The following is a 24367-nucleotide window of genomic DNA, read 5'->3' as shown; positions in this document are numbered from 1 at the left end:
AGGTCATCTAAATAACATATTATAATTCAATCCATACTTCAAAGAAAGCACAACACTTCACCATAACAAGGTTCGACTGGTTAATGCTGTTTAAGGAAATCATTGCTGTGGACAGCGAGAAAATTACAATACCCATGAATAGAAAATGAAAAGTTACTGCCTGTTGAAGCAGGTGGTAGTTTTCCACTGCGCTTTAAAGTGTGTGTTTATTCAGACTGCCTGAGGGGCTCATTTATGAATCTATATTGATCATATTATATGATCTTGTCACTGATGATGAACACTTGAGGTCACTAGTGTCATTTATAGTGTAAACTTATTGTTTGTATGCTAATTTTTAAATAAAATTCCATTTCTCTATATTCCTTGATTAGCTTGTCAGCCAGTCCTTGGGCCTAGTTTTGAAATTGGGATCTCCGGAATACGAAGCAGAAATGATAACTACTCAGCCGTGATGTTCAATGAAAATAGTTGTAATAAGTGTACTTCTTAAATCATTTAATGCATTCGACTGTTTGATAGGAAAGAATGAGACGTCTCTCATATTACTTTCAAGGTCTTGTGTTTAAATTTCATCTTTCCGTAAGTTGGCAACAGATCGAGATAGACTAATATAAATAGGAAAGATCTGTTTTATAAACCATCAATTACAAATGTTAGGCATGTAGTATTATGTTGTCTTTCGAAATATTATGTCAATTGATTTACTATAGCTTCTGCTGTCGTTTTAAATCATATCACATAATTGACTTCTTAAATGTTGAAAATATTTCTAAGTCGATATATTCGATAGGTGTACTTCGATTGTGTCCATGTGTACCATATGCGACTACGCTTAACCCTCAGATTGGTTTAAAGTCTCAGGTGTGCAGTGAGTTATTTTGACTGGTTAGTGGAAACGCTTATGTGTGGAACATTTAATCACAGTTTCATAAAATTTAGTTCTATTTGATTTATACTTTCTAGTGTTTATACAATATTGTTGGGTTCTTGAGATATGTAGATCACGAGGATACCTGGGTGAAATTCGTTGTGTGCGCCCTTCACTTCAAACATATCTGTCAACGTGTACTGTGATTGAAATCAGTATTGAATACCGTACGTAGCACACACTGTGTGCATTTAAATTACTTATATTTCTTATGTTTAGCTGTTATGACAGGAATGCATTACCATCGTCATATTAGTAATATATTGCTCATATGCAGTATTCAGAGTACAACTATTTCCCCTCGAGTTTTGAGATATCTAAAACAATTTTATAATTCTTTTAATTTTACAGCAGAACATGAGTATAATCAAAATGGATAATGATGTTGATGTTCTAAGTGAAAAAGATTCCATAGGCATGTTAACTGATGAGGTTCATGTACAATCATCACTTTCCATAAAAGAAGATGAAACTGAGGTAAGCCTTGCTTTCAGATGAGATTTTTGTCTGTCCATTTGTACTCATGCCTGAGTGTGTTTGTTTTTACTATATGAGTTATGTTCAGGTGTGAAACTGTTTTATGAAAGAACATTACTGTACGTTTATAACCTAACTCTGATTTGCTCCTGTAGTGCTCCAGACCTGTAAGAATAATATAAAATTGCAGTCTGAATTAGGTAGTGTACATATATACTATATTCATTATCTTAATTTGTAACACAAGGTAACAGAGACACTCTTTTTCAGGCTTGTACAAGAACTGTGCCCCATTAATTGTAAATAAATACTAAACAGTCTAAGATGTTACAAATTAAATATAATGCTCTTGTTCATATTTGTATCTTGTTTGAAAGCATGTGTGCATGTGCGACACACTTATGCATGTGTATGTGTGTGAGAGAGACACATTAACAATAGTAATAATTGTGTTCATCTGGAAACAATGTTCCATATCATATTTGTATTATATATTTTTTTTCTGTTATTTGCCAAGTGGAATTTAATCTCCTACTTTCATTCTTTATTTTATAATGGATATTTTTGTTACTTGGTTGAATAGGTAATTGTCGCTGTTTTGTGCTCTGTAGGATGACGACGTGTTTGATGTACAGTCATGTAGGTCATGCTAATAGTTGTGGCACCTAAATGCGTGATGCATAAGTCGAAAGAGGGGGGTTCAGTAGTAGTGGGATTCACACAGTCTGAGCTGCTTTGACTCACCAATCTAAACACAGCTAGAGCTACAAACCAACTGAAGCTGACATCCCTTTAGCGTGTGCTTTGGATAGGCCCGTCTCATGCGACCAAAATCTGTCCTTTGCACAAGTGCCAGCACTTCTCGCGCGAGCTATTCTTATTACAGATGGCTTTCAGTATATGTTAACTAATTGATCTTTGTAATGCAAATGTGTGCTTTTTTCTTTGAGGCAGGTATTGACTGAATTATTCAATGATATTCAGACAACTTCAGCTATAAAGGGTTAGGGGAAGCAAATTCATTGATGCTTTTTGACTCTTGGGTACAGAGCACAATATTTGGAACAATGAAGGAAATATTGGGGACTGGAGAAGACTGCTTAATGAGGAACTTGTAATCATTTGTCTACATCAAATGTTAATTAATATTGTTTTCATGTCAAGGAGGATGAATAGGGAATGTAAACATTAGAAATGCATACAAGAATTCAGTTACAAAACCTGAATTGAAGAGACCCCTTGGGGTATCAAGTTATAGATTGGAGGATAATATTAAAATAGTTCTTAAAGAAATATGATAATGAGCACAAGGACTGGATCCTTGTGGCTAAGGTTAGCAACCAGTGGCAGGCTCTTTGAACTGACTCTGTAAACCTGTGGGTTCCGTATATGCGGCTAATGTCTTGACTGCCTGGGGACTAGTCTGTTCAGCAGGCTTAGTTCAGTAAAGAAATTAAACATTCCATTTTAAATGTTTAATGTTTTTAGTTCTTCTTGAGGGTGTTGGTACAGGATATGAGTTAACAGTTGTAATCTAATTGTTTCAGTCCACTTGTATATAGAAGCTATTCTGTGATGTTTACCATAATTATCAGCTCCTCCAAGTTACCTGTCACCCAAAAAGGTTATCGATCCTTACTCTAGCCTGTCTCATTGTGTTATGATTACATTTTACATTGAAATTGTAAGTGGACAAAACGTGGTCATGATCAGCATCAGATTTGGAGGTTTTGCATAACTTAATTTTACCTAAAGTTGTACCTGGTTCATAGAATGAGACTTGTGTAACATCTTCTTTCGCAGATGATGAATATAAAACTTGAAGATTTTGCAGATACACATGAAGAGGAGGATCCTCTAGGAGAACTTCCATTAATAAAGTCTGAACATGAGGTGAGTTTCACATTTTTATGCACTTTTAAGAAATATTTAGGATTACGTATTGTGTGTCTCTTGTCCATCTCCACATGAAGGAATTTCGCTCTGATGAATGGATTTTGAAGTGTCCTTTGCAAAATGGTGCCAGAGGACTGAATTTTGTTGCTTATTGTTTGTGAAATACCATTTTAATTTTGTGTTGCATAATTTTAAAACATATGAAATTAAACATTGACCAAAGTGAGAAATATTTTAAACAAATATAGCCCGTAAATCTTGTATAATTTGTTGGCTTTTTATTCAAAATACTGCATGCTATTGAATCTCTTGTACAATTCACTGGAACTATGAATGTTTTAAGTTTATATTTCATTTCTTTTGTAAGTTGATGCAAATTGTACCCATATATTAGAACAGTGTTGTCATTGCTGTTAAGCATCATTAACTCTTTCCTTATGGAAAGCTAAAATTGAGTATATAATAATAAACTTTGATAAGGAGATAAATTTGCAGCCATGGAGACTTTTAATTAAGGAACAATTTGTGTCATAGCATATTCTGCCTTGTTTTTGACTTTGTTTCTGTAGACGCAAATATTCTCCTTTGCTGTATTGGTTTGGCACATATTTAATTAAATCAAATATTTAAGAAGCTACGAGGGTCGCTCATTAAATAATGCCCCACATTTTTTTTCTCAGCCAATAATGAAGATAGAAAAGTGTACTTTTACATGCTTGAGATTTGATGTTTCTCGCGTTCGTGTACGGAGTTTCAAATGATTCCAACCAATGGCGGAGCTGTAGTGAACTGTTAAAATGGCGTCTGTGAACGACTCTCGTTACAAGCAACGAGCTGTAATTGAATTCTTTTTTGCTGAAAAAGAAACTGTGGTGAACATTCATAAATGTTTGTGTGCTGTGTATGGAAGCTGTGCAGTCGATAGGAGCACCGTTGGTCGCTGGGCTAAGAGAGTTAAAGCTTCAGGAAGTGAAGAAACCGAGCTCCATGATCTGCCGCGCTCTGGGCGTCCTGCCACAGCCACCACTCCAGACATGTTGAACCGCGCGGATGCCATTATTCGTGAGGATCGGCGCGTCACAACTCGACAATTGGCCCAACAGCTTTCAGTCAGCAATGGAAGTGTAATTGCAATTATCCGGGCTCTTGCATATTCGAAGGTGTGCGCAAGATGGGTTCCACGAAGTCTCACAGTAGACCACAGGATTCAAAGGAAAACAATTTCTTCTGAATTGTTGGAAGCGTTTTGATGCTGAGGGATCATTACAGGTGACGAAACCTGGATACACCACTTTGAGCCGGAGACAAAAAGGCAGTCAATGGAGTGGCATCACCCTCAATCACCGAGAAAGAAGAAATTCAAGACAACTCCCTCCGCCGGAAAAGTCATGATGACTGTCTTTTGGGACAGTGATGGGTTCATTCTTCTGGATGTAATGCCAAGAGGTGCGAGACGCGTACATTGGGACCCTGAAACCCTCAAGAAGCGTTTCCGACGAGCTCGGCCTCACAAGCATCCAGCAGAAATTTTGCTCCTGCACGACAATGCACGCCCTCACACAAGTCCGAGAACCCGGGAAGAAATCACCAAATTGGGTTGGACGGTGCTGCCCCATCCACCCTCCGACTTTCATCTCTTTGGGCCACTCAAAGATGCTATCCGCGGAACAAGATTTGAAGATGACGAGAGCGTGATTCAAGCAGTGAGGACATGGCTACGTTCACAGGACAAGAGCTGGTACCGGCAAGGCATGCACGCACTTGTTCCACGATGGCGTAAAGCCGTACAAGTTGATGGGGACTATGTGGAAAAATAGTATGTGTAAGGGAAACATTGATTTATATTGTCACTAAATTTCAGCCATCTTGAATAAATATATTCTGAGGAAAAAAATGTGGGGCATTACTTAATGAGCGACCCTCGTAACTTGACTTCATATATAAAGTTTGCCGGGAGAGAGGAATGTTTATGTGATGCTCTGCTCAGCATTTCTGTCCAAAACATACAAAATGTAATTTCATTATTGTGTGCACTTTATTACTAGTGTGTACATGCAACTATCGAATAAACCCTGTAACATAATGTTTTGTGGCCATTGAATATGTGCATTACCTTCTGATTACATAAACCAAGCCATAATCAGTTCAGGCATTGCCACTGCTTTGGCATGAACATGCCAAGTAAACTGATGTCAATGTCTTTGATTTAATATTACATGGAGACTATACTATTAAAGTGATAATTGTATTGGATAAATCCATTTCATAGCAATGGTATTGAAAATTATAAGGAAGAAAATCTTTATCAAACAGCTACTATGATTGAATTTTGTTGTTTTTCTGGACTGTGTCCATAGTTTGATATTCTAAAACAAAACCGTAATATTTCGAGAGCTGAATCTGCTCCTGTCTTAAAGTGAAAATGCCTATTCTGTTGTGTCCCATAGAAAAGTCTTATTAGTCCCTTGGGATTAGTCCCTCCTGTGGGACCAGAGCAGATGTAGTTCCCAGAATGCACTGATCTTGTTTTAAAATATCAAATGATGGATCATGTCAAGAAAATCAGCGATTTTAAATAAACCCCACCATCTTCAGGCTCCTTTAAGGATGTTCTTTAGCTACTAATAATTTGATTCAGTACAATTGTATTGATAATTATTCTATTTCATGCAGTAAGAGAGCTCAGTCACGACTCATAATGAGTATGGTTATTTTACAGGACTCCATCAATTTACAGAAAGTGATACCTGATTCTTATAGTGTAACGTGTCTCGAGTCTTCTTATGATGACAATCAAATCATCGATATCAAAGTTGAAGATGTCGGAGGTGTGATAGAGGAGGATCCTCTTCTGATAACATCTCCAGTAATAACGGCGGAGCTTGAGGTCAGTTGTTTGAGCATTGTTTATTCACGTTGCATCTCCATTTGTCTGTCCACATGAAGCAATTCTGCTCTGCTGTATAGATCTTGAAGTGTCTGTTGCAAAATTGTGCAAGGGAATTTTAATTTTTGCTTACTGTTTGTGGAATATCCCTTCTGTTTTGTGTTAAATTTATTTTAAGACATGTGATATTAAATAATGAGAAATACAAGAAGTGCTTTAAATAGATGTTGCAACACAACACTTTGATAGTTTGTCCAGACTTTCCAGTAAGCCTTGTTTTGATGCTATTTATTCCCATTGAATTCTATGCTCATATTTGAGGGTCTATGAATGTTTGAAGGTTTTCTCCAGCTGTCTTTTTCCCTTTTCATTCTTTCTTCCTTTAACCTCGTTGCAGAGTGTATCACTACAGTGGCATAGACCTGCCATTTCCATTAAGGACATTTAACAGGATAATTAATTTTATAATTAATATTTCTTGATTTGTTATGTAACTATGTTGGACATTCTTAATTTTCTGAGGTATTATATTGCCTTGATTTTAAGACTCCATCAACGTAAGACTCACTTGATTTAATGGTAGGTATTTAGGGAGGGGGGAAACTTTTCAAAATCGGCGTTATTCTGAATCGGCACAAATCGAGGGCTACCTGTAAAAGTTTCCTTTGCATACAGTTAAGCTTTCGCTGTGACTGAAGTTGATAAAAGATTCCCGGGCCACAAGCCGCATCAGGTGGCCGAACGTCGAACAAACCACACCCCCGCCAACACCTCGAGAACAACCCCTGCCCCCACCCCCAGGGCCAAAACCAACAAATGTAAAATGCATTGTCAGTATTCTTGTCTTTGGTAATTCATTGTGATTTACTGGCAATTTTAGACTAGCAGCACTTTCCATCAACCTGACTTCATATATAAAGTGGGCAAGGAGGGAGGAATGTTAATGTGATGCTCTGCTCAGTATTTCTGTCCAAAACCCACAAAATGTAATTTAATTATTGTGTGTACTTTATTACTAATGTGTACATGTAACTATCGAATAAACCCTGTAACACAATATTGTGTGACCATTGAATATGTGCATTACCTTCTGATTACATAAACCAAGCCATAATCAGTTCAGGCATTGCCACTGCTTTGGCATGAACATGCCAAGTAAACTGATGTCAATGTCTTTGATTTAATATTACATGGAGAGTATACTATTACAGTGATATTTGTGTTAGAAAAATCCTTTTCATAATAATGGTTTTGATAGTTTAAGGAAGAAAATCTTTATCAAACAGCTGCTATGATTGAATTTTGTTGTTTTTCTGTACTTTGTCCATAGTGTGATATTTTGAAACAAAACCGTAATATTTCGAGAGCTGAATCTGCTCCTGTCTTAAAGTGAAATTGCGTATTCTGTTGTGTCCCATAGAAAAGTCTTATTAGTCCCTTGGGATTAGTCCCTCCTGTGGGACCAGAGCAGATGTAGTTCCCAGAACGCACTGATCTTGTTTTAAAATATCAAATGATGGATCATGTCAAGAAAATCAGCGATTTTAAATAAACTCCACCATCTTCAGGCTCCTTTAAGGATGTTCTTTAGCTACTAATAATTTGATTCAGTCCAATTGTATTGATAATTATTCTATTTCATGCAGTAAGAGAGTACAGTCACGACTTATAATGAGTATGGTTATTTTACAGGACTCCATCAATTTACAGAAAGTGATACCTGATTCTTATGGTGAAACGTGTCTCGAGTCTTCTTATGATGACAATCAAATCATCGATATCAAAGTTGAAGATGTCGGTGGTGTGATAGAGGAGGAGGATCCTCTTCTGATAACATCTCCAGTAATAACGGCGGAGCTTGAGGTCAGTTGTTTGAGCATTGTTTATTCACGTTGCATCTCCATTTGTCTGTCCACATGAAGCAAATCTGCTCTGCTGAATAGATCTTGAAGTGTCTGTTGCAAACTAGTGCAAAGGAATTGTATTTTTTGCTTACTGTTTGAGGAATGTAGCTTCTGTTTTGTGTTATATTTATTTTAAGATGTTTGATGTTACATATTGAGAAGTACAAGAAGTGTTTTAAACAGATGTTGCAACACAACACTTTGATAGTTTGTCCAGACTTTCCAGTAAGCCTTGTTTTGATGTTATTACTTCCCATTGAATTCTATGCAATGGCAAACCACTTCTGGATCATCTGCCAAGAACGTATATGAACAGGTCCCAGTCCGAGAAAAGGATCGAAGGATCCTGTTCATATGGACCTGTCGTCAGACAGAACAAAACAAATTAAAAAAAAATTAGTTTGGGGAATGCTGCATCAATTGTTAGACACCAACAAATGTAAAATGCATTGTCAGTATTCTTGTCTTTGGGTAATTCATTGTCATTTACTGACAATTTTAGATTAGCAGCAGTTTCCATCAAATGCGGTGTTCTCCAGTAGGTTTAAGTGTGCATTACTCTTTACTAAAGGAAAGGATAAGCTGAATCTTTGGGTTACTGTCTGAAAGTTCCTCCTTCACATATTCATTATTAGGGTTAATATTGAATGATGAACAGATATACGTCCCTCAGAGCCATCTGAAACTTCAGATATAAGCAAATTTTAATTAAACTTGTTGCTGTATCACTGGCAGGTGATTTTTTATGTAATTGCTTTGTATGGATGTGAAACATGATCTCTCACTCTGAGGGAGGAACATAGATTGCAGATGTTTTAGAATAGGGTATTGAGCCAGATATTTGGGCCTAGTAGGGAAGATGATGGGGTATGGAGAAATTTGCATACTAATGAGTTTAAAAATTCATATTACTACCTCAGTATTATCAGGGTGATAAGTCAAGAAGAATGAGATGGGTGGGGCATGTAGCGTGCATGGATGGGACAAGAGGTGTTCACCGGGTATTGGTTGGGAAGCCTGAGGGTAAAAGACCGCTGGGCAGACCTAGATGTCGATAGGAGAATAATCTCAGGTGGGATCAATGGGAGATAGGAGTTGAAGGAGACTGGATTTTTTTGACTAAGTTAATTCAATGATGAACCTTAAGGATCCATAAGTCATCTAGCTAGTTATATATAATTGTCCCTACAAATTCTGTTGTTTTCTTTGAATAGTAACATCTCAAAAAATATTATTTTCTGTGTGTACATCAAATAATATTCATTAAAATTAAATATTGTTGAGCATAAATCTACCATTCATACAATGTCATTGTTACTTTGTAAATTAGAATGATATAACTTCATCAAGGTGAAGGAGTCATTGCCCCGATGACAGAGGCAACAAGCACCTCTGAAACGTCAGTAAACTTCTGTCAGATTACGAGGAAAACAACCATCTTCATACTAGGTTCTTGAGAAACTCAAATCTCAAGTAATGTGTCATATCCTCCAATTATCTGAACATCTTCAATTAATGTTCATGTTTTCTGAGTATCATATGTAATCAATTACTGACTTTGTTTCATTAACAGTCCATGACACTGTTTGTAGTTTTCTCCATATATATATGGATGAAGACCATCACTATGGAAAGTCCTCGATGCAAGTCACCACAGGCTATTGGTCTCTGAAAATTTAGTGTTCTGGTTTGGTGAACCACACTGAATATATTGCTTTTTCTGTCTTGCTTTGCTTCTCAAATTCAGGTATAATTTCTGTGTACATCATAAAACATGTTTCAGTTGACAGAAGTGCTTCTTATAGTGACATTGACCCCACCATACATTCCGAAACCTGTTTATGAAATTCATATCTACATGTTCTTATGAGATATGTGAAAGTCATTTGACGGACACTTGCATTATGAATACTTTCAGCACCAGTATATTACAAGATATTAATTCAGCTGTCATTTATAGGGCATTTTTGCTGCAATTTACCTGTGTGATGCACTCCCACAATCTGCCTGAAAAAATGTAATTATTTAATTATTTGCAAAGTCAGAAGTAATTATTAACAATGTACAAGACTTTGTTATTTGTCGCATTATGTTGGTGTACATTGATAGTTTTTTGGTGATTTTGCTCAAACCTTTTGTTTTCTCTGATCTGAGCCATTTTTCAGCTATTCCTCGAATGCCATCATAATGTAATTTAGTTAACAAAATTTAATAATTTACACAGTCGGAATTTTTTGCTAAATCACAGTCTATCCTTCTAACCAGCATTTTTTTGGCTATCTGTCAGTTTGTAGGCTGTCTCTTCAGTGGACGCACCTTTCCTGAAGCCAGATATTTCTTGGACCAGTGTGCATGTGATGACATAACCTATTGTATAAAACCTAACCTCACATTCTTCTGAAATAATAGTTAGGACTTCTGTTAAATGTATCTTACCCCTCTCCCCATTAATAATGTACCATGTTATTTTTATTTTATTACCAGATTTTGTTATTAGTCTACTGTAAAACTGCTTTTTAGCCTATTTTATAACATCATTTATGATTTTACAGTACTTAATATAGAATGCTCTTGATTTTCGGTGATAACTGTTTCTGCTGTAGATATGACTCCTCTTTCATTTGCAAGATGTTTTTAATCTTTGCTTAATCCAGTCATTCTTTATTTTGCTTATATTATTATATTTAATTAGAAAACTACGTTGATAGAAACTTAGAAAAATATACAAAATTGAGTTAATCTTATATTTTGATATTGTGTTCTTTTAAAAGAGAAGTTACCTGCTACAGCAATATTATATTAATGTGAAATATTACATTATATTATATTATTCATAAGCAACTGGATTTTATGGTCTGATTTGTAATATTTTATTGGGGAGGTAGATGATGAACTGAACCTTATACTTGCATAATGCTTCCCTCCTAACTGAATCATAGGCTTTCTTGGAGGCTATTAATAGCTGATACGTCCTTCATTGTACTCCTGATTTTTTCTAGTACCTCAAAAAAGCAGAATGTCTAATTACATAAGAATCTTCAGTGATGTTCCCAAATATTAACCTTGACAGAGAATGTTGTATTTAGAATGAAATGGTTACCCCCACATCATGAGGTCTTCTCTTTAATGCACAGCCAGAAGACGTTCTGTGATGTAGTTACTAGGAACCCGCATAATATGGACTTTTCCCTGATTTATTTTTAAGCACATTTCAAACTGAAGGCTATAGAAATTTACCTTTTAACTTCACTATACCTATTCATCTGTCCATATGTAAGACCTTTAGACAAACAGCTAATTAGATTTTCAAGAAATTTTATGGTAGGGATTTTTCTATTTGAAGAGACATTTCAGTATTGTTCATGTCATGATGGCAAGATCTGGTACTTTACATTAATGCCAACATCTGGTTTTGCTTATGAAGGTGACTTCAATGTAGTGGTGGAGACTCCTCAGCTAGCTACGCAACGAAACTGAGCAAATCTAAGTTGTCATTTTTCATACTGACATCATCAGCCATCCAAACAGAGGACAGGCACCCTACTCAAGCTAAGGCCACTTGCCCCAAACACCTCTGATGTCACTGGCATCATTCACAAAGGCCAAATTGCTGTGAATATGTCAGAATGGTTGCACTTGGCACACTTTTTTTTGGCCAATCCTACTTGTTCAGTGTTTATGAAATTCTGTTCTTGGGCTAAAGAAATTCATGGGTTACAAGAAGTTAATAAGCGTTTGTTGCAAGTTCACTTATATCCAACTAAAATCATAATTAATTTAGTAGGATGTGAGTGAACTTGAGGTTAAATTATTTCAGATTCTCCTTTCACTCTTATCTTGATTACTGTAGATTGAACCCAGTATATGGTTAACTAGACAGAGTGTCTGGATGAAAGGTATCCAAAATAAAAAAAATATATCTTGGAAACTAATTGTCACACACGTATCCGGTTTATGTCATCGGAAAGGAAAACTCTGAAAGTTTTTTTCTGAGTATATAACTTTCTCAGTAAATTTCAATGTGGGCTCCCCTGGTGGCACGACAAATATCCGGACGATAGTCGACCTCGTTCCACGTTGCTTGAAGCATGTTTGGTGTTACCGTAGCCACAGCGTCCCTTATGCGGGCTTTCAGGTGTTGAAGGTCGTTGATCTTAACCAGGTAGACAATGTTCTTCACATAACCCCACAAGAAAAAATCCAATGTTGTTAAATCTGGCGACCTAGGAGGCCAAGCGATTGGTCCACCTCTGCCGATCCATCTCCCAGCCATCTCTCTATCCAGGTGATTCCTAACATGGTGGCAGAAATGTGGCGACACCCCATCTTGGAGGATAGTTTGAGGTGGTAATTGGGGCAGCGCATAGAGCTCCAGCATGTCCAAGTACGAACGTCCGGTCACAGTCTTTTCCGAAAAGAAAAACGGCCCAATGGACTTGTCGTGCATTAAGCCGGCCCACACGTTCACTTTGGGGCTGCCTCTCCAACTCAAATGTGACATGTGGATTTTGACTGCCCCAAATCCTGCAGTTGTACCTGTTTACAACTCCATTGACATGGAACGTGGCCTCGTCCGAGAAGCACACTTGGCGGAGGAAATCGGGTGACGCGTCAGTTCTTTCTAGCATGTCCACAGCGAAGCCTTCTCGAAGGTATCACCACCTTGTCGAAGGCAATCTGCCGGGTGAGGAGGCTTGCGTGCTCAAATGACCCTTAGGGCTATCCCGGTTTGAGCTTTGGCTCATGGTAGGATCACCCAAGCCGGACAGATCTAAGGCGATGCGCTAGACTAAGAGTGGTACCCTGGTCCTCCAGGTTGGGGGTTGGGTGTAGGTCTAACAACCTTTCACCTTTAAAAAAAAGATGTGTTACGAAAAAATCAACCAAGCCTCGGATCAGGACGGACTCTTTGGCACGACCATGGCTAAATAAGGACATGAGATTTGGTACTTGGAACATTAGGAGCGTCTATAGGGCTGATGCACTGAAACCAGTGAGTAGGGAATTAGAGAATTATAAGTTAGACTTAGTGGCAGTGCAGGAAGTGTGATGGGAGGGGGAGGGCACGATCCCAGTGGACAATTTTACATTTTTCTATGGAAAGGGAAATGACAGTCATCAGTTAGGGACGGTTTATTTTGTTCGTAGCAGAATTAGGGCAGCAGTTAAGAGAGTGGAATTTGTTAGTGACCGGTTGTCTTACGTAATTTTGGAAGGACGTTGGTGCGACATCATTATCCTTAATGTTCATGCCCCGACTGAGGACAAAAGCGATGATATCAAGGATAGCTTTTATGAAGAATTGGAATCAGTATTTGATTCCGCTTGGCAGGTATCACATGAAAATTCTGCTAGGAGATTTCAATGCAAGAATTGGGAGGGAGGATATCTTCAAACCCACAATAGGCAGCGAGAGTCTCCATGCACTTAGTAATGATAACAGTGTTAGAGCAGTAACCTTTGCTACGTCAAAAGATTTAATTGTAAAAAGTACAAAATTTCTACACCGTGATGTTCATAAAAACACTTGGAATTCTCCAGATGGCAGAACACACAATCAAATAGATCATGTTTTAGTAGATAAGAGAAGGCAGACAAATGTAATTGATGTGAGATCATTCAGAGGAGCAGATTGCAACACTGATCATTATCTGGTGGTAGCAAAAGTGAGGGAGCGGCTTTCAGTAAGTAGACGAATTAAGCAAAATTTTGACACAGAAAGATTTGATTTGGAAAAATTAGATGAGAGAGAGGTAAAGGAGCAATATCAAGTTGAAATTTCGAATAGGTTTCAAATTTTAGAGACAAATGAGGATAATGAAAGTGTGGACATCAACAGGGAGTGGGAAAATGTCAGAAACTGCATCAAAATTTCAGCAAAAGAGAAACTAGGATATTACAGGAGAAAGCAAAATAAACCGTGATTTGATGAAGAATGTTCCAAATTAATAGATCAAAGGAAGCAAACAAAATTTCAATGGTTGCAGGACCCAAACAAAACAAATGCGGATAATCTATGTAATGTGAGACGTGAGGCTAGTAGAACCTTTAGGAATAAGAAAAGGGAATACCTGAAGGGCAAAATTGTTGAACTTCAGACAAATAATAAGGAAAAAAATATCAGAGACCTGTACAGAGGCATTAATAACTTTAAGAAACGATATCATCCCGAGACCAATTTGGTAAAGGATGATAGTGGCAATTTGCTTGCAGATCCAATAATAATTGTGAATAGGTGGAAAAATGTCTTTAGCGAGCTCTTAAATGTTCATGAGACTGGTGATATTATACAGATTAAAATACATACAGCTGAACTGTTGGTGCCAGAACCTAGCTTAGATGAAGTTGAACTAGCCATTGGGAAGTTGAAAAGTTACAAATCTCCAGGTATTGATCAGATTCCAGCAGAATTAATTAAAGCAGGTGGCAAAGGGTTGCATATGAGGATCCATAAGCTTATTCAGTTAATTTGGGATAAGGAGGAGATGCCACAACAATGGAAGGAATCCATAATTATTCCTATTTATAAGAAGTGGTAATTACCGAGGAATTTCTCAGCTATCAACCTCATACAAAATTCTATCAAACATTCTTTTGGCAAGATTAACCCCATATGCGAATGAAATTATTGGGGATCATCAGTGTGGGTTCAGACGAAACAGGTCAACGATTAATCAGATCTTTTGCATTCGTCAAATACTAGAGAAAAAATGGGAGTTCAGTGGTTACCTTACGTCAATTATTTATAGATTTCAAAAAAGCCTATGACTCAGTGAAGGGAGAAGTGTTATATAATATTCTTACTGAATTTGGTATTCCAAAGAAGCTAGCGAGTCTAATAAAAATGTGCTTAAATGAAACCTGTAGCAAAATTAGAGTAGGTAAATATGTATCTGAGACATTCTTCATCAAGAACGGTCTAAAACAAGGAGATGCTTTGTCTAGCTTGCTCTTTAACTTTGCGCTAGAATATGCTATCAGAAAGGTCCAAGATGGGCAGAAGGGTTTGCAATTGAATGGGACACATCAACTATTGGCATATGCTGATGATGTTAATTTATTGGGAGACGATATAAATACAATAAAGAGGAATGCAGAAGTTTTACTGGAGGCTAGTAGACAGGCGGGGCTAGAAGTAAATTCAGAAAAAACTAAGTACATGTTGGTATCTCAGGGTAGCTAGTAAGTCCTTTGAAAGGGTTACAAAGTTCAAATATCTGGGAACATCAATAACAAATCAAAATGACACTCATGAGGAAGTTAGGAGGAGATTATATTCTGGAAATACTTGCTAATTCTGAGTTAAAAATATTTTGTCTTCCCTTCTGATTTCTAAGAACCTGAAAATTAAAGTGTACAAAACAATAATCTTGCCTGTTGTGTTGTATGGGTGCAAAACATGATCTCTCACTCAGAGGGAGGAACACAGATTGCAGGTATTTGAGAACAGGGTGTTGAGGATGATATTTGGGCCTAAGAGGGAAGACGATGGGGCGTGGAGAAAACTGCATAATGATGAGCTTAAAAATCTGTACTTCTCCCCCAATATTGTCAGGGTGATTAACTCGAGAAGAATGAGATGGGCGGGACATTTAGCGCGCATGGATGCGACAAGAGGTGTGCACCGGGTATTGGTCGGGAAGTCTGAGGGGAAGAGACCGCTGGGGAGACCTAGACGTAGATGGGAGGATAATCTCAGGCGGGATCTATGGGAGATAGGATTCGAAGGAGACTGGATTTTGTTGGCCCAGGACAGGGTCCGGAAGAGGGCTTTGGTTAATTCGGAGACGAACCTTCGGGTTCGGTAAGCCATCTAGTTAGTTAGTTAGTTAGTTATATACACAGCGAAGTTTGTGCGTGTTACTTGGTCAGTCAGTTTTAGTGCATGAATCATTTGAATCTTAGGCGGAGCCTTTTGTGTTGCACATCATGCACTGTTGAACGTGGAATTTGTAACTGCAAGCTAGCAGCACGAATTCATTTGCGTGGACTTCGCTGGAATGCCTCTCTAATGTGATTGAAATGTTCTTCAGAGGTCCATGTCTTTCCAGGAGATTTTACACGTAACAGACTATATATAGTCCTCAGTTTGTTGTCCCAAAACCGAATGCTTTTCCGTGTAGGAGGTTGACGTCCATACTGCGTTCTAAAACGACGCTGGACAGCCGTAAGAGATTGCAACTCTGCTAGCCACAACACGCATTGAACCTGTTCCTGTGGTGTCTACATCGTTACTGACCTCACCGAAGGTCACGAACTGGGGCATGCGCGTAAGCCGGGCATGAAAACAAAACTTTCAGTGTTTTCCTATCCAATGACATAAACCGGATACCTGTTTGACAAGTAGTTTCCGAGATATAAATTTTTTATTTTGGATACCTTTCATCCGGACACTCTGTATTGCTCAAAAGATTTTTATCAGAAGGTTCACTATATTGCATATAATTGTATGTCACCATTATAGCGACATCTGTGTATCCTTCCTTTACGATGCTTTAGATATCAATAAATAGAGTGGTTAACCTCTCTTTTTTCTCTCCCCATCAAGCTAAGCAATGTGAGTAGGTTTTTCTAACAACAGATCTGGTTGGGTGAAGCAAACTTGAACTTGGGACATCATGTTATGGAATGTGAATATGTGGTTTGAATATGTAACTCTTTTGCATTTCAGTATGGTGTCAGTCAAGAGTTTGTTTTCTATGTAGAAAATTACAGTCTTGACAAGTGAATTAACCTATTTGTCTCAGGTAGCCAGGAGCTAAATGAAATAGGAATTAAAATGCTATCCCACTGAGAAAATAAATCTGTTCTGAAAAGAAGATGACTTTTGTAATGCAATATTCATCGAGCTTACTTATATCTTGTTTTCAGTCTGATTCTTCTTCCTAATAAGATTTGTCCTAATATTTTTTTCAATTTGTTTGTTAAGAGTCCTGCGAATGAACAGAACCTATTACATGATGGTGAGAGTCCGTATTCCTGTGATGTGTGTCATATTTCATTCACTCTTCGAACTACACTGACGAATCATCAACACATTCACAATGGGGACCATGCATATTCCTGTAATGTGTGTAATAAGACATTCAGCAGTAGAGGTAGTTTGAAAATACATCACCGTTTTCATAGTGGTGAGCGTCCATTTTCCTGTGATGTGTGTAACAAATCATTCAATGTTCGGAGTAATCTGAAGAGACATCAGTGTACACACAGTGGAGAAAGGCCATTTTCATGTGATGTGTGTAATAAGTCATTTAGTGAGAGGAGTCATCTTATGACACATCTACGCATCCACAGTGGGGAGCGGCCGTATTACTGTGACGTATGTAACAAATCATTTACTCGGCAGGGTACTCTGAAGAGACATCAGATTTCGCACAGTGGAGAAATGCCATTTTCCTGTGATGTGTGTAACAAATCATTCAATGATCGGAGTAATCTGAAGAAACACCAGCAAACGCACAGTGGAGAAAGGCCATATTCCTGTGATGTCTGTAACAAAGCATTCTCTCATCAGTGTTATCTGAAGAGACATCAGTGTACGCACAGTGGAGAAAGGCCATTTTCCTGTGACGTGTGTAATAAGTCATTTACTCGGAGGAGTGTTCTTAAGACACATCTACGCATCCACAGTGGGGAGCTGCCATATTCGTGTGATGTATGCAACAAATCATTCAATCAACAGAGTACTCTGAAGAGACATCAGCGTTTGCACAGTGGAGAAAGACCATTTTCCTGTGATGTCTAATAGTCATTCAGTCATCAGAGTACGCACAGTGGAGAAAGTCCATATGGGTCATTTAGTCGGAGGAGTGTCATAATTTCTATTTTTTTTTTAATTTCTGTTCGAAATCAAACAGAATTGTCTCATGAGTAAATGGTTTACTGCTAAATCTAGATTAAACGAATATAATAATATTTATAACAAATAACTCGCCACAATACGCTTTAAGTATTGGTTATAATGGAAAGCATATACAGGAGTCAGTAAATACAAAGTTTCTGGGTTTGCAGATTGATAACCACCTGAATTGGACAAATCATATTGATAAACTGATACCTAAGTTAAGTGGAGCATGTCAGCAACACTGACACACTCAGATCAATATATTTTGCCTATTTTCACTCTTTAATGAAATATGGAATAATTTTGGGGGGAAATTCATCAAACATCAAAAAGATATTCACTTTACAAAGGAATATTATTAGATTAATGGCTGGTGTAAAACCTAGAAATTCATGTAGAAGTATGTTTAAGAGATTAGAGATCTTAGCTCTTCCATCTGAATACATATTCTCGTTAATGAACTTTATTGTAAATAACCAAGAACTCTTTCTAACTAATTATGCTATACACATTGTCAACACAAGGAATAAAAATCAGCTTCCTAGACCAATTGCCAACCTCTCATGTTTTCAGAAGAGTGCATATTATGCAAGAATCAAAATTTTCAATAGTCTACCATCAAATCTCACAAGTCTTGTAAATAAGAAGGAGCAATTTAAGGTAGCATTAAAAAGATACTTTATTACACACTCCTTTTACTCTCAATGTAATGGGCAGATCTATTTGTAGCTTATCATTTCATTAGGTTAATCCTTTGTTTTGTATTATGTGAAATTTATATAATAGTATGAATTGTACTTTAAACTATATATTGTATTATTATTATGACTTTTTCCACATCCTATTGTTATCTGACTTTCTTATGGATACATGGAATGTAAATAAATAAATTATTATTATTGTTACATTATTAGGTCTTCTCTTTAATCCACATCCAGAACACTGTGATATAGTGACATGGGTTCTGCATAATATGGCCTTTACTCTCATTTATTTTTAAGCAGATTTGAAACTAAAGGCTACAGAAATGTATCTATTAGCATAGTCCAGGTCCGTCGGATACAGAGTCATGCAGAGACCAGGTATGGTGGAGACCCCGTCAGGTAGATGCGTGTTCCGGCTGATGCAGAATTCGGAGAATTTTGAAATTTGTCAAAAATTTAAAAAAATAAAAAATGTAGGAATATGTCCAGAATGCCCACAAAACCAACTTAAAAAGTTTTCAAACATTTAGAATTTTTTTAGTTATATTACTTTTTTGACATTTTGGAACTTTCTTGAATTTTTCTAGAGGTTTTCCAAGTTTTGAACAAATTTCGTATATTGAAAGTCGATCTACCAGTCACCCACACCGACATAAGCTGTGGCAAGGCAAGGCGAGGCGAGGCGAGGCGAGGCAAGGGCCTTGCCTTGCCTTGCCTCGCCTCGCCTCGCCTCGCCCTTTCTTGCCCTGCCTTGCCTAGACTTGCCTAGCCTTGCCTTACCAAGCTACGTCTTGCCTTACATAGCCACGCCTTGCCTTGCCTAGCCACACCTTGAATTGCCTTGCCTAGCCACGCCTTGCCTTGCCTTGCCATAACTTGCAATGCTTTGCCCTGTCTTGTCTTGCCTTGCTTTGCCTTTCCTTGCCCTGAATTGCCTAGCCACGCCTTGCCTTCCGTAGACACGCCTTGTCTTGCCTAGTCACGCGTTGCCTTGTTTAGTCACGAATGGCTTTGCCTAGCCACGCATTGCCTTGCCAAGACACGCCTGACTTGCCTTGCCCTGCATTGCCAGCCCAGCCCTGCCCTGCCCTTCCCTGCCATCCCTTGCCTTGCCTTGCCCTGCCCTGCTCTGAATTGGTCTTCATGACTTGCCATGCTCTGTTCTCCATGACCTGCTATGCCCTGCCGTAAATTACCCTGCCCCGCCTGACCCACCCTGTCCCGCCGTGCCCTGCTCTGCCCCGCTCTTCCCCGCCATGCATCGTCCAGCCCTACCCTGCTCTGACCTTCCTCTCCTGCTCTGCCTTGTTTTGCCTTGCCCTGCCTTCTTCTTCGTTGCTCTTCTTTGCCTTGCCTTGCTTTGCCTTGCCTCTCATTGTCTTGCCCTGCCCTGCCCCGCTCTGCCCTGCCCTGCCCCGCTCTGACTTCCCATGTCATGCCTTGCCTTGCCTTGCCCTGCCTTGCCTTGCCTTGCTTTGCCCTGCCTTGACCTACCTTGCTTTGCTTTGCCTTACCTTGCCTTGCCTAGCCTTACCTTGCCTTGCCTAGCCACGCCTTACCTTACCTAGCCTTGCCTAGCCTTGCTTTGCCTTGCCTTGCCTTGCCTAGCCACGCCTTGTTTTGCCTTGCTTAGCAACGCCTTCCCTTGCCTGGCCTTGCATTGATTTGCCTTACCTTGTCTTTCCTTTCCGGCCCTGCCTTGCCTGCCTTGCCTTGCCTTGCCTTGCTTTGCCTTTCCTTGCCCTGCCTTGCCTGCCTTGCCTTGCCTTGTCTTGCCTTGCCTTGCCTTGCGTTTTTTGCCTTGCCTTGCCTAGCCACGCTTTGCCTTGCCTTGCCTTGCCTAGCCACGCCTTGCCTTGCCTCCCCACGCCTTGCCTTGCCAAGCCACACCTTGCCTTGCCTTGCCTGGCCTTGCCTTGCCTTGACCTGCCTTGCCTTGCCTTGACTTGCCTTGACTTGGCTTTCATTGCCCTGTCTGGCCCTACTTTGCCTTGCCTTGCCTAGCCTTGCCCTAACTTGCTCTGCCTTGACTTGCCTTGCCTTGCCTTTCATTGCCTTGCTTTGCCTTGCCTTTCCTGGCCTTTCCTTGCCTTTCTTTTCCTTGCCTTGCCTAGCCTTGTCTTGTCTTGCCTTGACTTGCCTTGCCATGCCTTGCATTATCCTGCCTTGCCCTGCCTTGCCTTGCCTTGCCTTGCCTAGCCACGCCTTGACTTGCCTAGGCACAACTTCCCTTGCCTAGCCAAGCCTTGCCTTGACTAGCCACGCCTTGCCTTGCTTAGCCACTCCTTGCCTTGCCTATAAACGCCTTTCCTTCCATAAACATTCCTTGCCGTATCATACCTTGCCTTGCCTTACATTGCCCTTCCTTGGCCTGCCTTGCCTTAACTTGCCTTGCCCTGCATTCCCAGCCCTGCTCTGCACTGCCCTGCCCTGCCCTGCCCTGCCCTCCCTTGCCCTGCCTTGCGTAGCCTTGCCTTGCCAAGGCACGCCTTGGCTTGCCTAATCACGCCTTGCCTTCCCTAGCCATGCCTTGCCTTGCCTAGCCACGCCTTGCCTTTTTAGCGACGCCTTGCCTTGCCTAGCCACGCCTTTCCTTGCATAACCATGCTTTGCCGTGTCCTGCCTTGCCTTGGCCTGCCCTGGCCTGCCCTAACCTGCTCTGCCCTGCTCTGACTTTACTTGCCTTGCCTTTTCTTGCTTTGCCTTGGCTTGCCTTGCCTTCGCTTGCCTTGCCTTGCCCTGCCTTGCCCTGCCATGCCCTGCCCTGCTCTGAACTGAACTGACCCTCCTTGCCCTGCCCGGCCTTGCCCTTCTCTACACTGCCCTGCTCTGCCTTGCCCTGCATTGCTTTGCCTTGCCTTGCCTTACCTTGCCCTGCCTTGCCCTGCCCTAACCTGCCCTGCCCTGCAATGCCCTGAACTGCCCTGACTTGCCTTGCCTTGCCTTTACTTGCCTTGCTTTGCCCTGCCTTGCCCTGCCCTGCCCTGCCTTTCTCTGCCCTGTCCTGCCCCTTCTACTCCTGCCCTGACCTTCTCTGCCCTGCCCTGCCCTGTCTTAAACTGCCCTGCCCTCCCCTCCCTTGCCCTGCCTTGCCTTGCCCTGCCCTGGATTGCCCTGCTCTGGTATGCCTTTTCCTGCCCTGCCCTGCATTGACTTGCCTTGCCTTGCATTGCCTTACCATGTCTTGTCTTGCCCTGCCCCGCCTGTCCCGCCTGCCATCCACTAACCTGCCTTGTCTTTCTTTGCCTTGCCTTGCCTAGCCTTGCCTTGCCTTGCCTAGCCACGCCTTGCCTTGCCTAGCCACGCCTTGCCTTGCCTAAACACGCCTTGCCTTGCCTTGCCTAGTCACGTCTTGCCTTGCCTAGCCATGAATTCACTTGAATAGTCACGCCTTGCCTTGCCTAGACACGCCTTGCCTTGCCTAGACACACCTTGCCTTGCCTTGCCTTGCCCTAACTTGACTTGCCTTGCCTTGCCTTGGCTTTCCTTGGCTTTCATTGCCCTGTCTTGCCCTGCCTTGCCTTGCCTTGCCTTGCCCTACCTTGCCCTTCCTTGATTTGCTTTGCCTTGCCTTTTATTGCCTTGCTTTTCCTTGCCTTTCCTGTCCTTGCCTTGTCTTGCCTAGTCACGCCTTGCCATGCCTAGCCACGCCTTCCCTTTCCTCGCCTCGCCTCGCCTTGTCTTGCTTTGCCTTCTCTTGCCTTGCCATGCTTTGCCTTGCCCTGCCTTGCCTTGCCTTGCCTAGCCACGCCTTGACTTGCCTAGGCACGTCTTGCCTTGCCTAAGAGAGCCTTGCCTTGCCTAGCCGCACCTTGCCTTGTTTAGCCACGCCTTGCCTTGCCAAGCCACGCCTTTCCTTGCATAGCCATGCCTTTCCGTGTCCTGCCTTGCCTTGCATTGCCCTTCCTTGGCCTGCCTTGCCTTGAATTGCCTTGCCCGAAATTACCAGCACTGCTCTGCACTGCCCTGCCCTGCTCTGCACTGCCCTATTTTGCCCTGCCTTGCCTTGCCTCTCATTGTCTTCCCTGCCCTGCCCTGCTCTGTCCTCCCCTTTCATGCTTTGCCTTGCCTAATCACGCCTTGCCTTGGCTTGCTTTGCCTTGCCTTGTCTAGCCACGCCTTGCCTTGCATTAAATGGCCACGCCTTGCCTTTCTTAGCCACGCCTTGCCTTGCCTAGCCACGCCTTATCTGGCCTTGCCTTGCCTTGCGTTCTTTGCCTTGCCTTGCCTTGCCTTGCCTTGCCTAGCCACGACTTGCCTTGCCTAGCCACGCATTGCCTTGCCTAGCCACCCCTTGCCTTGCCTTGCCTTCCCTGCTTGCCTTGCCTAGCCTTGCCTTGTTTTGCTTTGCCTTGCCTTTCATTACCTTGCCTTGCCTAGCCACGCTTTGCCTTGCCTAGCCACACCTCTCTTTGCCTAGACACGCCTTTCCTTGCCTAGCCACGCCTTACCTTGCCTTGCCTTGCTTTACTTTGCCTTGCGTTGACTTGCCTTGCCTTCCTAGCCACGCTTTGCCTTGCCTTGCCTTGCCTAGCCACACCTTGCCTTACCTAGCCACGCATTGCTTTGCCTAACAACAGCTCGCATTGCCTTGCCTAGCCACGCCTTGCCTTGCTTAGCCACGCCTTGCCATGACTAACCACGCTTTGCCTTACCTAGCCACGCCTTGCCTTGCCAAGCCACGGCTTGCCATGCCTAGCCACGCCTTGCCTTGCCTTGCCTTATTTACGCCTAGCCTTGCCTAGCCACGCCTTGCCTTGCCTAGCCACGCCTTGCCTTGCCATGCCTTGCCTGCTTGCCTTGAGTTGGCTTGCCTTGCCCTGCCTTGCACTGCATTGCCCTGTCCCGCCCTGCCTTCCGCTGCCCTGCCTTGCTCTGCCTTGCCATGCTTTGCCCTGCCTTGCCTTGCCTAGCCACGCCTTGCCTATCCTTGCCTAGCCACGCATGCCTTGCCTTGCCTAGCCACGCCTTGGCTTGCATAGCCAAGCCTTCCATTGCCTAGCCACGCCTTGCATTGCCTAACCGCACCTTGCCTTCCCTAGCCAAGCCTTGCTTTGCCTAGACACGCCTTGCCTTGCCTTGCCTAGCCACGCTTTGCCTTGCCTAGATACGACTTGCCTTGCCTAGCCACGCATTGCCTTGCCTATGTACGCCTTGCTTTGCCTAGCCGCACCTTGCCTTCCCTAGCCACGCTTTGCTTTGCCTTGCCACGCCTTGCCTTGCCTTGCCTAGCCACGCTTTGTCTTGCCTAGCCACGTCTTGCCTTGCCTAGCCACGCCTTCCCTTGCCTAGCCCTGCCTTGCCCTGCCTAGGCTCACCTTGCCTTCCCTAGCCACGTCTTGCCTTGCCTAGACACGCTTGCCTTGCCTTTCCTAGCCACGCTTTGACATGCCTAGCAACGCCTTGCCTTGCCTAGCCTCGCCTTGCCTTGCCTAGCCACACCTTGTCATTCCATGCTTTGATTTGCTTTGCCTTGCCTTGCCAATCTACGCATTGCCTTGCATTGGATAGCGACGCCTTGCCTTGCCTTCCCTTATCTTGCCTTTCCTTGCCTTGCCCTGCCTTACATTGCTTTGCATAGCCACGCTTTGCATAGATTTGCCTAGCCACGCCTTTCCTTGCCTTGCCTTGCCTAGCCTTTTCCTGTCTTGCCCTGCCTTGCCTAGCCTTGCCTAGCCTTGCCTAGCCACGCCTTGCCTTGCCTAGCCTTGCTTTGCTTTG

At 41.6% G+C, this 24367-nt stretch overlaps 1 protein-coding gene across 3 annotated transcripts; it reads left to right on the top strand.

Moving 5' to 3' along the window:
* The first annotated feature begins 774 nt into the window (after positions 1 to 774).
* Positions 775 to 18847, top strand: LOC110831274 (uncharacterized). Of its 3 annotated transcripts, none has more exons than XM_087350753.1 (6): positions 790 to 1098; positions 1283 to 1408; positions 3212 to 3301; positions 6024 to 6191; positions 7884 to 8054; positions 17025 to 18847. In XM_087350753.1, the coding sequence occupies exons 2-6, from the start codon at positions 1289 to 1291 to the stop codon at positions 17841 to 17843; spliced, it is 1368 nt and encodes a 455-aa protein (XP_087206879.1). In that variant the 5' UTR covers positions 790 to 1098; positions 1283 to 1288; the 3' UTR covers positions 17844 to 18847. The 3 variants fall into 3 exon arrangements, with proteins under 3 accessions (XP_087206881.1, XP_087206879.1, XP_087206880.1); XM_087350754.1 differs by having other exon boundaries at positions 791 to 1098; positions 1286 to 1408; XM_087350755.1 differs by lacking the exon at positions 6024 to 6191 and having other exon boundaries at positions 775 to 1098.
* Positions 18848 to 24367: the final 5520 nt, after the last annotated feature.

Source organism: Zootermopsis nevadensis, unplaced genomic scaffold, assembly GCF_977971745.1.
Source record: "Zootermopsis nevadensis isolate Lab colony 2312 unplaced genomic scaffold, Znev_1.0 Znev_ptg000017l, whole genome shotgun sequence".
Classification (NCBI taxonomy): Eukaryota; Metazoa; Arthropoda; class Insecta; order Blattodea; family Termopsidae; genus Zootermopsis; species Zootermopsis nevadensis.
This window is presented reverse-complemented; position numbering and strand designations above follow the sequence as displayed.